We start from the raw sequence: 14888 nt of genomic DNA, 5'->3' as shown, positions 1-14888 counted from the left end.
CAACTTAAAGCATGTGGCACGTACTATTCGTCATTCCGTTGTGCAAAAGGACTCTGCTATATCAACAAACCCCACTTTGCAATCTCATTAGCCCAGAAAATGTGGGAGCAAAGTGACAAAATTTGGGGGTCTGTACTGGTTCTTTCCCGCCGGTTCCATGGGTGTGGGAAGACAGAAGCACACACGTGCGGAAATGTTGAGGGCATAGCGATGTTGTCCATTGACACTGGTTGTTGTGTCACATCACACCCACCAGTACGAATGAAATTTAGCACAATATGGTGGCATATCAGTCAAAAAGCCACAGTTCCATGATACAAGCTACTGAGGTGTGAAAGGAACATTAGGATATGAGACAGAGGCACCAGCATTATAATAGGAAAAATTAAGGCAATATTCCCCACATCTGGTTGCACCCAAAGAACACATTTTGAAAATCACTATACTAATGAACAGAGGGAAGCAAAATAACGGAGGTTTTCTTTTTTCCCATTTTCATATCAATTGGCAGAAATTATCTTTATTAGAAAAATGAAATTTTCATGTATTTACATTTTGTACATCTTGTTATACTTGGCACATGTGTTTTCTCTCACAGGTATATACATTTCAATATACGCAAACATTCACGTCTTTCCCCGCTCTCTTCCTATCTTCCATCTCTCTCTCTCTCTCTCTCTTTCTCTCTCTCTCTTTCTCTCTTTCTTTTCCCCCTCCTACATATTTAACAAAAATGAAAAATACAATACACCTTGAAGACAACCATGTTCATTATATACTCTCCCCACCCCCATTTTCTATCATCAAAAGTTTGAAGCAAACATTTGTGGGTTTTTGTTTTGTTTTTTTTTGTAGATATGTCTGAAAAATATTATTTATACAGTATTAGCACTTAAGTCATGCATTTGGATTTAAATATGCTGGAGGGGTAAACGACTGTTTAGACAGAACAGGTCAACAGAGAAACAAACAAACAAATGGGAAAAAAAGATTCCTGGATCACAAATTACTTGCATCCCACTGTGTTATCAGGACATCATATCCAACTACCTGTTTTAAAGAAGTCTCTAAGAGTGTGTACGGACGTAACTTGTGTATTTGGTGACTCTTGAGTGTGTATGTGCATGTCTTAAAATTGTTGAGCTTGGTTTTTCAATGATTCAAAACCTCGAGTGTTCTCGATGAACATCCCAGTGCTCCATTTCCGATGGTGCGTTCACACAATACAGGTTCGGTTACTTGACAAAGTCAGCGCTGGGTTTTGACTTCCATTGGTGAACCCCCATCACAAATGGACAGCTGCGTTCAGAACCTCCATTATCAACTTGCTCTGCTCAACAGAAATCTATTAAGGGCCTCTTCATACATTAAGATTTATAATATATATATGGGGGGGGGGGTTTGACACCCATGGCTGCAATCCTATCACCACAGGGAGGGAATCTAAAGGGGCCTAGGATAAACCATGTCAGAGCCCTTCTCCTTGCTACTGTGGCCATAAGATGTTGGGGCCAAGGAGACCAAATCTGAGGTGATTTGGGGGAATCAGGAAAAAGCACAGAACTGAGAGATCCACAACCTTCTCAACACCCCGGGGGGGGGGGACCCAAACTAGGCGTATAGGGCAGCCAAGGAGTTGGCCTAAATCTTTCTCACAGGAGGAAAATGAGGGGTGCAGAGAAAAACCATAGGAGCACAAAAGCACTTCTCTGACCTCACTTCTGCCCTGCCAATTAAAGTCTGGAAAAGCTTTGGGTATGGTGATTAATCCACCTTCAGATCTACACCATGACAGTGAAGGCTAAGCTCTGTTTTAAAAGTTACAGCTCCATGGGGTGGGAGGAATTGTGATGTGAATGAGGCAAACAGGTGCTTGAAAAGTTGGATCTCAAGCAGGAACGCTCACAGGGAGAAAAAGATTTACAGAAGCTGCCGCTGTATAACCTCCCCCCACAAAAGCCCCATATCCATACACAAAGCTGACAGCTATTAATGTCCTGTTGTCTTATCTCCAAAAGGAAAAAAAAATGCAATCACTCTTGAAAATACAATGCATCATAACTGCATCCAACACTGTATGTATACATCACAGTTGGGACATAGCCACACTTAATTCTCATCTGCACTTTCCAGGCATGGTCCATGCTTTCAAGCTCCATGAGTGAGCACCCTTTATTTGCTCTGGAGTTTTCCCCATGAAAACCTGCTCTTTAAAGTTCAATCGGAGCAAACAGCACTGGGTGGAAAACCCAAATTGCTGTTTGCTCCAATTGAGCGCTAAAGAGCATGTCTTCATAGGGAAAGCACACTTGGATAAGTCTTTGCAGGGAAAGAGTGTTTGGGCATGGAGCTTTAAAATGGAAAGAGTGGGGGGAAGCTAACTGAGATAAGCCCTCAGTGCAGTAGGTATTGTAAGAAAGCTTAAACCACGGCAACCCCAGTGGGTCCTATTATGCATGTTGGAGGAAGCCATCTTATTAATAAATGTGTAAATTCAGCAGAACACATCCTGGAAGACCCGTTTAGAGCCACAAGGAGATGACCTGATGTCAATGCTCTGTGCATTCAGAGCATAAATTGTAATCACATATGGTATGATACGTTGGCGTCTGAATGTATAACTCGCAAGAAAGTACAAAATGGGGGAGCTGACTGGCAGCTCTTCGTGTTTCATTTCCTCATCGCACTGTGCAACTTGCACTTGCAATTTGGCAAGCACCAGCTTCTGTGTACAGTCATGATGACTTGTATTTTGATCTTTTTTATTGAAATAAAATCAAGCTTTTAACGCATTTGCGCATGTCTGAGAAGCAATGCATTTTTATTGGAAGACCTTGTATGCAAATAGATTTATGTTAATCTTATCTGGGGAGGGGCCCTCCCCTTTTTCCATTTTTTGTGTCCATATTTACAGTGCAATCTACAGGTGTCTGCACTAGATCTGGACAAAACAGTCAACTTCAGTTTCTCTTTCTTTCCTATCTTAAATTCAGTTCACCCCATTTTAAAATAACTCATCTGCATTTTTAGTGCACAGCTCTCCTCCTGTGTGTGATTTGGCATGCATTTTTGCCTAAAAGGTTCCTGCCTACCCCAGTAATCTTTAGGGGGATCCTGATTCTCTGGGGGAAATCCACCCGTAAATGCTGCTCACTTCAGTGGCGTTAATGCCAAAGAAACCCATGGTAGATTGTGTCCAAAGAAATATTGGCAGCAATGTCATTGCAGAGCGTCCTGAAGGTTCTAGAGACTTGATCTAGGCATACTTGCATGCTTTCAGCTCTATGCCCTGCCCTGATCTCCCTCCTTCCCTCTTTCGGATGAAAACTGAGTCAAATCTCTCCCATCCCAACTATCATCAAGCTATAGCCAATGCTTATACTGGCCACAACCACATTAGCTGAGCTGGAGGTGCAATTCTGCCTCCCATTTTTGTTGTGGTTTCTGCAGGAGATCAAATTAGTGGGCTTTGTGCTCGTTGGATAGTATAAAAGGTGGGCACTATTAGCAATTTTGCTTTGCCCATGGAACAGTCAAGAGTAAAGCATGGTTGATTTATCTGGATCTAACTACTGAATGAATTCTTTGGCTTACAGGCATATAAGTTCTGCATCGAATTGCTAGAGCATGTGAGCTTCTGGGATCGAAACAGGCACAAACTGGTACAACATCCTGGCAAAACATGACACCCAACATCATCACTGGTTTGGGAATCGTCTCTTGACTGGTCACCATCCGACGGGGTGAAAAACCACATTAGGGGTGTTCACACATTACATTGGAACCTTGTACCTGTGTATTCAAAGAATGCAGCTATACACTCATGCCATTATTCACATGTAATGTTCAGCAAGCATACACAACAGTTGTGCATCCCAAATCCACAAGTGAGCACTTTTTCATGCAAACACCTGTGTATGGTGTAATGTGTGAACACACCTATTCAGGTTTTGTACATTAGAGAAGAACTGGTTTCTGGGATGTGCATGTTCTTTTCAAGACAATGGCATCTCACCAACAAGAAGCATTGGGAAGAGTAGGAAAGTAACTTGTGAAGTTAGACTTCTAGTTGGAGGTGATCCACTCACCTCCACCAGATCCTCACCACCCACAGCATCTAAGCACAGCCCTTATGGAAGGACTACCTGTTCATCCATATGGGAGATTTTAGGAATTGTGGCCAACAGTCATAAGCACAACCCAAAACTCCTGCACCATATTTGATATCTCCCCCATCCCCACATTAGGTTTGGCTGTCCACATTGAATGGTTTTTGTTCTAGAGCACCAAACATCCACATGGGCCAGACTGCTACTTAAAAATCAGGCTGGCGTTTCCAGTGCAAAATGCAGACTAAGAATCACACTTTTAAAAGCTCATCTGGATACCCATTTTTCTGTATATATATATATTTTAAAAAAGCTGTAAACACTCGTATTTAAAACTGCAGTAAGGTTCCATATCAAAATCTACAGTTTCGCATAGTGCAATTTCCTTATTTCAGCCGCATATATATATATATAATAAATGTTAAATAAATAGCAGCACAGAGTTGCCTTCTGGAGGCCTGGTTTTCTTATGAAGCCATGGGTGTAGTTTGCTACAACCTACAGAAGGCCAAGTTTCCATTAGAGTTGATCAACTCTAGTTGACCAACCCACTTTGGAGAAGATGCCTGCATGTCTATTACCTGCTGCTTTTGCCTAGGCAAGCAAGACCAGCCAATGGTGGAAACAAATGAGGAACGGCTTATTTCAAGAGGGAAACCTCAACAGTTGAGGGCGGTGGGTAGATGTGGGGCAGTGACCAGCAATGGTTGGCCCACTTTTCTCTCCTCCCAAAGAAGAGACCATTCTGAACAGTGATGGATGCAACTCTGACTACCAGCACCTGAGGGTTCCAACCCATGTTTCAGAAAGAGCACATCAAGCATCACCTCCTATGCTTTTGGCCGAAAGCGACTCCTATTTAAAATGTGAAATCAGCTTCAGTACAAGAAGCAAGGATCTCAATGGAGGGGTGATGTTTTCAAGCAACAGGTCTCCTCTGCTCTCAAGCGACATCATGACCTGCTTTTGAAATGCTTCCAGTGTTCAAATGTGCTTTGACTTGCAGTGCCCCACCTGCTTACCCCTAAGCACACGGTCAGGTATCGCAGTTTAATTGAATTGCAGACCAGCTTTCCCAGATGCTACTCAATTGCATCATCACTGACCATCAGCCATGCTGGCTGGGGCTGATGGGAATTGTAGTCTCAAGTATCTGGAGAGCATCAGATTGGAGAAAGCAATTGTAGGTGGCATGTGCATATTGTGGGGTTGGGGTGATTTCAGAATAAATGCCTTGACAGTCACTGCCTTGGAACTATGGGAATTGCCAGATAGCATTCGGAGTGGGAGAAAAGTGTCCAATTTTCTCCTTGATAAGCAGGTTTCCTGAGGAAAGAAGTTCTCAAACTAAGGTCCATAGACCACCAGTGGTCCATGGCATGCCCCCATTAAATATTCCTGTTGCTTTTTTATTGCTTCTTTTATTTCATATTTTAATTGCATTGCAAGCTGCAGTCTGTGGAATGCAGGCTGCAACACAATCCAACACCATGAGAAATAAAAGGAATAAAAATATATATAGTTAACAATCACGCAGCGCTGAGCACAGCCCACTGCAATTGCTACAACAAGCAGAAAAATCATTACAACCCTCTGCAATTTCCAAGTGGTCAGTGGTGGGGAGGATTTGAGAACCCCACTGCCCTAGAATAACAGGTATTCTTCTAAAGCAACATTTTATACATGCTTACTTGGGAAGAAACCTACAGAAGTAAGTCATGCTTATGTCCCAGTAAGCATAAATGGGACAGGGCCATACTTGTCCTCATTTTCTACACTTTTAAACTGAAGCTTTGTAACATTTTAAAGCAGCAATGGGGAAGCCGAGGCTCTCCAGCGCTTGCTAGGCTACCACTTCCTTCATCCTTGACAGCTGGCTATGGCTGATGGGAGCTTTAGTCCAGGAACACAGGTATCTCGGCCCTGTTCTAATGAAAGTACTTCCCTGCACATTCCACAATCAAGAGAGTCCAACCTTCTTCTCTTCCCAGGTTGGACAGCAACATTGTCTACATCAAGTTTTCTCCACCTGGTGACCCCTAGATGGTTTGGACTCCAACTCCCATCAGTTGATGGGACTCGTGATCGCAAACAAGTGGAGAATGCCACATTGGGCAAAGCTGGTCTAAGTATTACATTTGACACTCAGCAGGGCCATTTAATTTTAACCACCATCCGTCTCCACCCCATGTTGCGGCAGGATCATTAAACAGATGCTAAAACATATTAATTCAGGTCTGTGTTTCCCTTCTCTCCTTGGTTCGTTTTTTTCCCCTTAAAGTGACATGTATCCACATAGTGCACATTTTTTCATCATGGCATTGTGTGTGTATATATATATCTATATATATGTTTGTGTGTGTGTGTGTGTGAAGTAACTCAGAAACCAAACCTGGAGTGTCTCCCTATTTCCTCCTCCCTACTCCAGTCTTATTTGACATGAGCACTGGGAGGTCGTTATCTCCCTAGCGTGTTCTGTAGCTACCTAATTTACACATGTCATGTGCATATATTGAGTATTTAAGATGGATCGGATTAAAGAAGTAAAAAAATAACAATGTTCCAACATACATACAAACATACATACATACACGGGAGTTCTAGAAGGAAAGCAAGTCACTACTGAGAAATGCTACACTTCCAGACTACAGTCAGACAATTTGGTACTGCATTCCAGGTTGAGTCCATTCGACATATATGGCTGTTGGTGTCGTACATTAACAACTGCAGTTAACATTAACATACGGTTAATCAGAATGGGACCACTACTGGGTTGTAAACAAATGAGCAACGGCTATATTGGTGCCAGTGTTGTTGGGTTCTCTTTTTTTTCTTTTTCTTTTTTCTTTTTGAACAATGTGAAGGAACAAGGCGAAGAGAGATACTATACAGCCCTGAGTTATCATCACCAACAAGGAAGAGACACATACTTGTGTACACATTTAGGTTTCAAGTTAGATTATGAGGTCTACAGCTTTACAGATGTAAGCTCCATACACCAAGACTTAGAAATATCTATGTTTCCAGCTGCGGAGATCTTCCAGCTGAGAAGTTGGACTGTGGAGTTTTCTACAAACCAATTTCATTACAAAACGAGTGTCTATGAAAGAGAATGAAAGCATTTGGACACCAACAGAAACCATCGTCTTACAAGTGCAATGAGTTGGGCCTATGTTTTTTTTCTTCTTCCCCTTCCCCGCATTATTATATATATATATTTGGCTTCACTCCCCAAATTGGTCTCTCCAGAATCTCCTCCCTGGACCTTATGGTGGATTTAGACGACGCAAGGCTGTTCTTGAAAAACACACAGATACAGATGCGCCCTTGCAGTGATTGAGGGCCCCAGGCTGCAGCTGAAACTTCAACACACAACTTGACACATATGTAGCATGTTCCCATGATACGAAGAGCACCCCTAGGGTGTGTGTTTTTCATCTGATCTTCATGGTTGTTTCTTACAAACATGATGGGTGATATTCATTAGTCATACTTAAGAACAGACCTATTTAAATCAATGGATTCAAGTAGCTCTACTTCAAGCATGACTTAGCTGGATATCCCCCAATGGGTATAAAATAATACCCAACTCAGATTTCAGTAGGTCAAGTTTGAGCATGGCAGGTGGATATCATCTGATGGATATAAGATGGTGCCCAACTCAAGAATATGATTGTGTGTATGTTTCCCACAAACTGCCTGCGCTGCATTCGTAATGTCTGAATCCACCCTAAGCTGTCCCATAAGCAACGAGACTCCTTCAAGACTAAAGTGTTTGTTTGTTCGTTTGTTTTACAAATGTCAACAGTAAAGTGCTATCCTTTGAGGTCTGCTTTCCTTATGCAGCAATATCAATATTTTCATGGAATTTACGCTGGAGCAGAATTGTGTGGGTTGTTAACTAGATGGGCACAATCTCCCAGGAACTTCTCCTCCTGTGTCTGGGACCACCAGGCACATTACTGTGACCAGAAAGAGGCCATTTAAAGTCTCTCCATGTGGTGGCTGTCTCCTGGTGGCAAGTTAATTGTGTGAAGAGGCCTGCCAACCTCAGGTGGGGACACCTTTTGCTCACATCTCCACGTGTTGCCATGGAACGGTTTTGAAACATCCTCAAAACAGGCTTACCAGCCCTACTGTCTAGGCCAGGGTTTCCCCACTCGGGTCTCCAGCTGTTTTTGGACTACAACTCCCATCATCCCTAGCTAGCAGGACCGGTGGTCAGGAATGATGGAAGCTGTAGTCCAAAAAGCAGCTAAAGACCCATTTGGGGGAGCCCTGCTCTAGGCTCAGCCCTGGCACAGAGAAATGTCACACTTGAACCTTTCCCTAGCACTCATCTCCACACCAGGAAAAGCATGGAGCACCTGCTAAACGCCTGGGAAAGGTAGGCGGGTGCAGGGCCTGTAAGAGAAGGAGGCAACCCTGTGTTGAGAATGGGGGCCATAACATCCTAGGGTCCCTTCGAACCCGGCAGTTCTATGATTCTATGTGAAACTGACCCCCAAGGACCATTAAAAAGAATGGGAGTTGTCCAAGGACATTGGACTTGGACTTTTGTGCTTGTTCAGTGTAGGAAGCAGCCAAGCAACTCTACCTTGGGAAAGATCAGGAGCTCAAACATCTGACATGTATTGTCCCCCACTGGTACACCCACTGGGACTGTTAGGGGAGACAAGACAGCTCAGCATGTGAGGCCGCTTGCTTCCCCAGGCAGGTTGGAGTAGCTGGAACTCTTGTGAGCATAGACCTCAGTGCCCCTCTTCAGACTGGCAGAGAATCAAAGTCACCCTAAGGTCAGCCCCTTGGATAGCTCGGAGGTTGGAAGTTAAGAAGTCTCCAGGTTTGGTTAAGCCATAGAAATGCCAGGAGACTGTGTGGTCTTGTCTTTCTGTTCCTCGCCCAGCCTCCCAGCTCTCCCCAGACCTTCATCCCGGGTAAGGTCACGCCCACCACAGCCCAGCTTGGCCTCGGCAGGGACTAGCGTGGTCTGTCTGTTCAGTCTTAGATGGGGAGACGGGGAAAGAAGCTCCCTGCCTTTCCTGGGAGAGGTTCCCACCCCTTCCTGGTTGCACCACCACATCGCCCAGCTTGGAGCTGCTATCTGAACGTGTGGGACCTCAATTAGCAATTATGAAACTTCCATTCCTTTCAATGGGGCTTGGCGGAGGAGAAGTCCTCTGTGGATTGCAGCCTTGGTCTCTGTAAGACAGACAAAGATGAACACAATATTGTTTCCATTCATGGGCCCTGAGGATGTATATATATATATTTATATATATGTATATATAGATAGATATATAGATATATATAAATATATAGATATAGATAGATATATAATTATTTTTTGCTTTTGTTTGACTGTGTTTAAAAACAAAGATGAAACTAAATCGTATAGATATAGCTATATATATATAGTTTTTCATTTTGTCTGTTTCTTAAAAAAAAGACTAACTCTAATCTCTTTGACAAGTCTTACCTTTGTCAGTGTACAAATGCATTCTTAACATTTTTTTTCTTTGTTCTGTGTCAAAGTACATGCATACCATATTGCTTATTCTCTACTAAAAAATAAACGTCTGGGAGGACATAAATACGCCAGGTGGGAAGTACGAGAAGGACTCAAGTCTGATGGACAAGGGGAAAAAGAACCACCCTAATATAAAAAATAACATAGTTGCCAACATATCCCAGCAGGATTCCAAAATGGACAGACCAGAAATGGTGCCTGTTTCTGCCCGGGCTAGAACTGATCCCTAAGGGTGTATTTACACTGCAAGGCAGAAAGTGGGTTGATGGTTTCTCCCTCTTCCTAGGGGATGGTAGCCTTCCAAACAGAGCTGTGGGTTGCTAATATGGGCCACATGCCCACTATGTAGGTAATTCGCTACAATACCATTTGACCAGTCACAGTGTCACCCCTTAAGGATTCTGGGAACTGTAGTTTGTTATTGGCGCCGTGAGTTGTTTGGAACTCCCTTCAGGAGAGCTACAATCACCAGAGTGGTTTAACAGTCGATCTCTCTTCCCAGGTAACAATCGTAGCTCTGCCAGGGGGGTAGACGGGGTTTTGTAACAACTCCCAGCACCCTTAACAGACTACAGTTCCCAGGATTCTTTTGGGGGAGCCATGTCTGTTCAAAGTGGTAAAATAGTGCTTTGAATATCTGGTGTGGGTGTAACCATGGGATCTGAGGCACTATCACCAAACTGCGTTTTCCCAGGATGCTCTGGGGAAAGACACTGCAGTCAAATAAAACAATATATGTTTGTAGTATAGATATGCCCGTGGAGGGATGGGGTTTTATTTCTATCGTTCTTCCTACTCCCTCTTCCCTTTCCTTTTTTCTTTTTGGTTCAACAGGTGAGATCAATCAATGGAAGGCATCGCAGACCCTCAGTTCCCGGAGGACTGCTAAGGAGCACCCCGTTTGGCTCTCGGATGCTGGCAACTATGTTTTTCCCTCTAGATAAAAATGTGAATGGAAAAAAAGCTAAACATCTGATTCAATGCTAGGCATCTTCTTATACACGCGTCTATTGCTGCAGGAATTTAAAACTCTTGGAGCTGAGTACACGCTATTCTTATTTGCAACATAAGGCATCCCATGCTCCGAAATGTACATGTCGTTGTGGACCCGGCCGTCTCTGGAACAGTACGAGGCGGTCGATTTTATCGACGACCTTGAGTAACTATCATTTCTCGCTTTTGTGGGCAAGGAGTGTTTATAAAGGCCCGCGGGGCTCCGCCCCAGAACCAAGTGCTGGTCGTCGTAATAAGAGTGCAGAAAAGGGTTCTCCGCGGAACGGTCGGAATACAGGGACTTGATCCTCTTACCGTCGTCCAAGGTGCGTGTGAAAAGCGGAGCCTTGCTGCTCAAGAGTTTGCTTTGGGGGGTGTTAAACAGGTTTGCATAAGGGCTGCCTTCCAGAAACTTCTCTTTGTCTTTCAGGCTGATGCTCCGGGCCGGCCTCCCGACGTCCACTTCCCTGGGCTTGTTGTCCAGAAGGTTGTCGAAAGAGTGTTGCCGGCTGATCCTCAGCCTGCTTTTCTTGGGGGGCTGGGTTTTGTTGTTCTGGACCCAGTCGTGCCGGTACACCTCTTCCTCCCGCTGGGCCGAGTTGCCGGTGTCCTGCAACATCTGGTCTTCATCGATGTCGTACAGGTTCCCCATCCGCACGCAGGCGTCGCACTTGTAGGGCGAGCGGCTCAAATGGTGTCCGGCGTAGCTGGGCAGGCTGGAAAGGCAGCTCCTGCAGTGGGTAGCGTTCTGCCTGTAGTGGTCATTGGCTTCGCCGAAGGTGGCGTTCTTATCTTTCGTGCCGTAGTGCTTCGGGTACAGCTTGTACTGGTCGCTGCTTGGAAGACTTTCCTCGTTTGGCAAAGGAGTCCTGTTACTCTGCTCCGACTTCCGGTAGTTGTCATTGTGGTCCTGATAAACGTCGGAGAACTCCATTGTCTCCGGGAGGATAATGTTCTCGATATACTGGGGCGTGTCCAGGTGAAACCCGCGCTCTTTATCTGCATCTATAATGTAAATTTTATCCCGAGGCAGAGACTTGTTTTTCAGATATGTCAGCTCGACTTCGCTACAGTCCTTCGGGTATTTCGCCACAGGCCGTTTTTTAACATTGTCCTTTGACTTGTGGTGCTTGTTGTTGTTTTCAGGCTCCATGTGGCAGGTGGCCCGGCTCGAGGTATCTGAAACGTCTGAGCGGATGATCTCTTCGGGGAGGTACCTTGGGCCTTTCAACGAATGCTGACGGTTCTCGTCAGAATCGTTTTCTCGCTGGAGAGAGCCCTGCCGCAGAGATTCTTGGCGCAACGATTCGACCGATTTCCTCCATAGCTGTCTCGGGCGCGAGTTCCCTTTGGCTTCTGCCGCAACGGCGACTTCCACCGTGTTGGGATTGGATTCGTTCAGCGTGAGAGGGTGCTGCCCTTGGAAAACGTAGTTGTTGAGGCTGTCCTTGTGGCGGTTGCCCATGAATGTCTGTAGGTCGCCTATGTTGTCGCTGAAAATGTTCTCCTTCGGGGGGAAGGGCCTATTGTTGTCAGAGAAGATCAGATTCCCCTTGTCCATCATCATGTCCATTATCAAGGACCCCCTGTGGATAAAATCGGCTGTTCTTTTGGGGGAGTTTATCCGGGAGGGGTTGATGTTGGTCATGTTTTTCGCCGACCGCAGGAGCTTCAACATATTCGTTTGAGAACTCGTCAGGGTGAAGTCGGGAGACTTCTTCTTTTCTTCTATGTGGACCCCATGGATGCAGCTGTAAATACCCTAAATGAGAAGCAACACAAAACAGATAAAGTTTCAAATCGTCAACCCTTCAAAGCAGGGGGTGGAGAGCCTCCAGCCTGTAGGTCAAATATGCGCGTGCGCCCCGGGGCTCTCTGTCCCTCCCTCGGGACTATCCTCATGCAAAGTCCTCCTTGAGTATTTTTTACTGGCTAGAATGTGTCCTTGCTTGCCTGGATAGATGACTGAGATGGAGATATGTGCAAGTGTATTCTTATTCTCCATGCATGGAGACACCTCTGGTTTTTGCGTGGCTGGAATGTAGCCTGCTACGCAAAAGTCCAGAATCCCTGGACCAGAATCATGGCTGGATGGCAGCCATGTTGGCTATCTCTGATGCAGTGGGAACTGGACTCCAATGACATCTGAAGGCCAGCCACATTGGCTACCTCTGATCTAATGGGAAATGGAATCCAAAAACATCTGGAGGGCAACCACCTTGGCTGCTTCCTCACCCCAAACAGGGGGGAATTAATGGAAGATGGACATGTCAACAGCTGTTAGCCAGAACAGCCAAATGGAGTGTTTGTGTTCCAGAGGATTCTGAGTAGAGGAGATGCAGACGAGAAGCCAATCAACCTTCCTGTCCACCAGCTTGTGAACATCTGGCTGAAGCTATAAACAGATTGCTGGACTGGATAGATCTTGGCTGGATCCAGAAAACCATTTTTATGGACAGCAAAGCAATTTGGCTATGCCAGTGTAGGCTGCATACTAACAGGTCCTGCAAGCCAGAAAGTGTGCAGGGAGATTTGTGCGTTTGAGCCAGAATACAATCCTTTCGAGAAAATCCTAGTGTGGTTCCACCCTCCCGCACTCTCAATTGCGTGCACTCGCTCTCTCTCTCTCATGCACAGAATTAGATATGAGCTCAGTGGTTCCATCCAACTCTTTTCTGAACATTTTTGGCAAACACAGAATCAGAGTCAATTAACTAATTAAAACACACACACACACACCACTGTAAATTGCCAGAGATTAAGGCTAAGCATGTTTACAGCTGTTTGTTTAAACAAATAACTTATTTGGTAATTAAAATTTCACTTTTGCTACTAGTTGCATTATTATTACTATTACATTTTTTTAAAAAAATGGCTTCATCTCTTGTAGACAAATTACTTCATGCAGAAGGCTAATTGCACTTATTCAAGGAGAGCAATTAATGAGGGACATTGTGCCTGAGATGTTGTGCTTTGTCATTTAATGCTACAAAATATAAGCTCAGGCAGATTTAATGTTTTGAGTTATGAAAGTAAAGGGTGAGGGACAGAGGTCACACAACTCTGCACCATGTGTGCATGAAACTTTTGCATTACATCTTCTGTATGCTGATATATCTTTCCCCCCCAAATGTGTTTCTAGTTCCCTTTCTGTCCTGAAATGGTTCAGGCTTTGCTCCTTCCCAGAGGCATAGGAAGGTCAGGTGGTACCCAGTGTGGAAAATTTCTTGTCACCCCCCCCCCAGCATTGATTATTTATTTATTTATTTATTTATTTGCCTGCAAAATGAGAAGGCAAGGCAAGGCCTAATCTACTCAGCCTAGTCTCATTTTATTCACATAGGCCGACTTTCCAGGACCTGGGAAGCCTAGCGGAGGGTCAGGCAGTAGGGCGGTTCATAAAAAACCTTTTTTTAAAAAAATTCCTGCTCCAAAGGTCTTATTTTACTAAACTAGGGTTTATATAGCTATATCTGAAATTTCATGCATATCTTGACCCTGCTCCACTGAATGAAATTTCAGCATTTGCAACATAGGGAAACAGCCAAGTAAACAGCAATTTTCATGGAGGAGGGTCAAGATATTTACTGATATGCATGACGTTTCAGATATAGCTACATAATCCCTATAGTCATAAGATGCCTCTGGAGCAGGCATTTTTTTTAAAAAAAAGTTTTTATGAACTACCCTAGTAGGGCAGTAATTGTTCCTTGATAATTTGTCACCCCCCTCCATGGTGGCACCCGGGGCGACCCACCCCCCGCTCCCCCTTCCAATGCCCCTGCTCCTTCCACGAAAACAGGAAGTTGCCTTATACTAAGTCTGATTATTGGTCTATGTACATCAGTATTGCCTACACTGGCTGTCAGAGTAGGGTTTCAGACAAGAGCCTCTCCCAGTCCTGCCTGAAGATGCTGGAGATGGAACCTGGGATCTTCTGCAAGCCAGGGAGAAGTTCTACCACTGAGTTCCAGCTCCGTCCCTTGGAAAGCGGAACAATCTCTTCTCATGTACACTTCCTCATCGGCTGAATACCTGAGAGCTCTAGCTCCATTGCCGTTCTTTCACTGGACATAAGAAACAGAGAAGAGCTTGCTGGATCGGACCAGTGGCTCATATAGACCAGGTCTGTGTTCTCACAGGTGCTTATGTGAAGCCCAAAAACAGGACCTGAGCACAGCAACCTTCTCCCCATCTGTGATTCCTAGCAGCTACCATTCCAAAGCACACTGTCACTGATGGTTGAGATAGAACAC

General features: G+C 44.6%; 1 protein-coding gene across 3 annotated transcripts in view; it reads right to left on the bottom strand.

Moving 5' to 3' along the window:
• Positions 1–500: 500 nt before the first annotated feature.
• GRIN2A (glutamate ionotropic receptor NMDA type subunit 2A) overlaps positions 501–14888 on the bottom strand; it is a 227717-nt gene continuing 213329 nt past the window's right edge. The window contains exons 14-16 of one of the 3 annotated variants that reach the window (XR_014213659.1): positions 10948–12394; positions 3015–9311; positions 501–2978 (exon numbers count right to left, since the gene is read on the bottom strand). Coding sequence is in view for 2 of the 3 variants with exons in the window: in XM_082199614.1 (XP_082055740.1) it covers positions 10604–12394 (1791 nt within the window). In the remaining variant the exon portion in view is untranslated. Of the gene's footprint in view, positions 9312–10099; positions 12395–14888 lie in introns of those variants that run through there. The other 2 variants (XM_082199615.1, XM_082199614.1) reach the window with 2 other exon arrangements.

Source organism: Podarcis vaucheri (assembly GCF_965113315.1).
Source record: "Podarcis vaucheri genome assembly, chromosome: 14".
Lineage (NCBI taxonomy): Eukaryota > Metazoa > Chordata > Lepidosauria > Squamata > Lacertidae > Podarcis > Podarcis vaucheri.
Note: the sequence above shows the minus strand (reverse complement) of the source record. Positions and strands in the feature narration are given on the sequence as shown.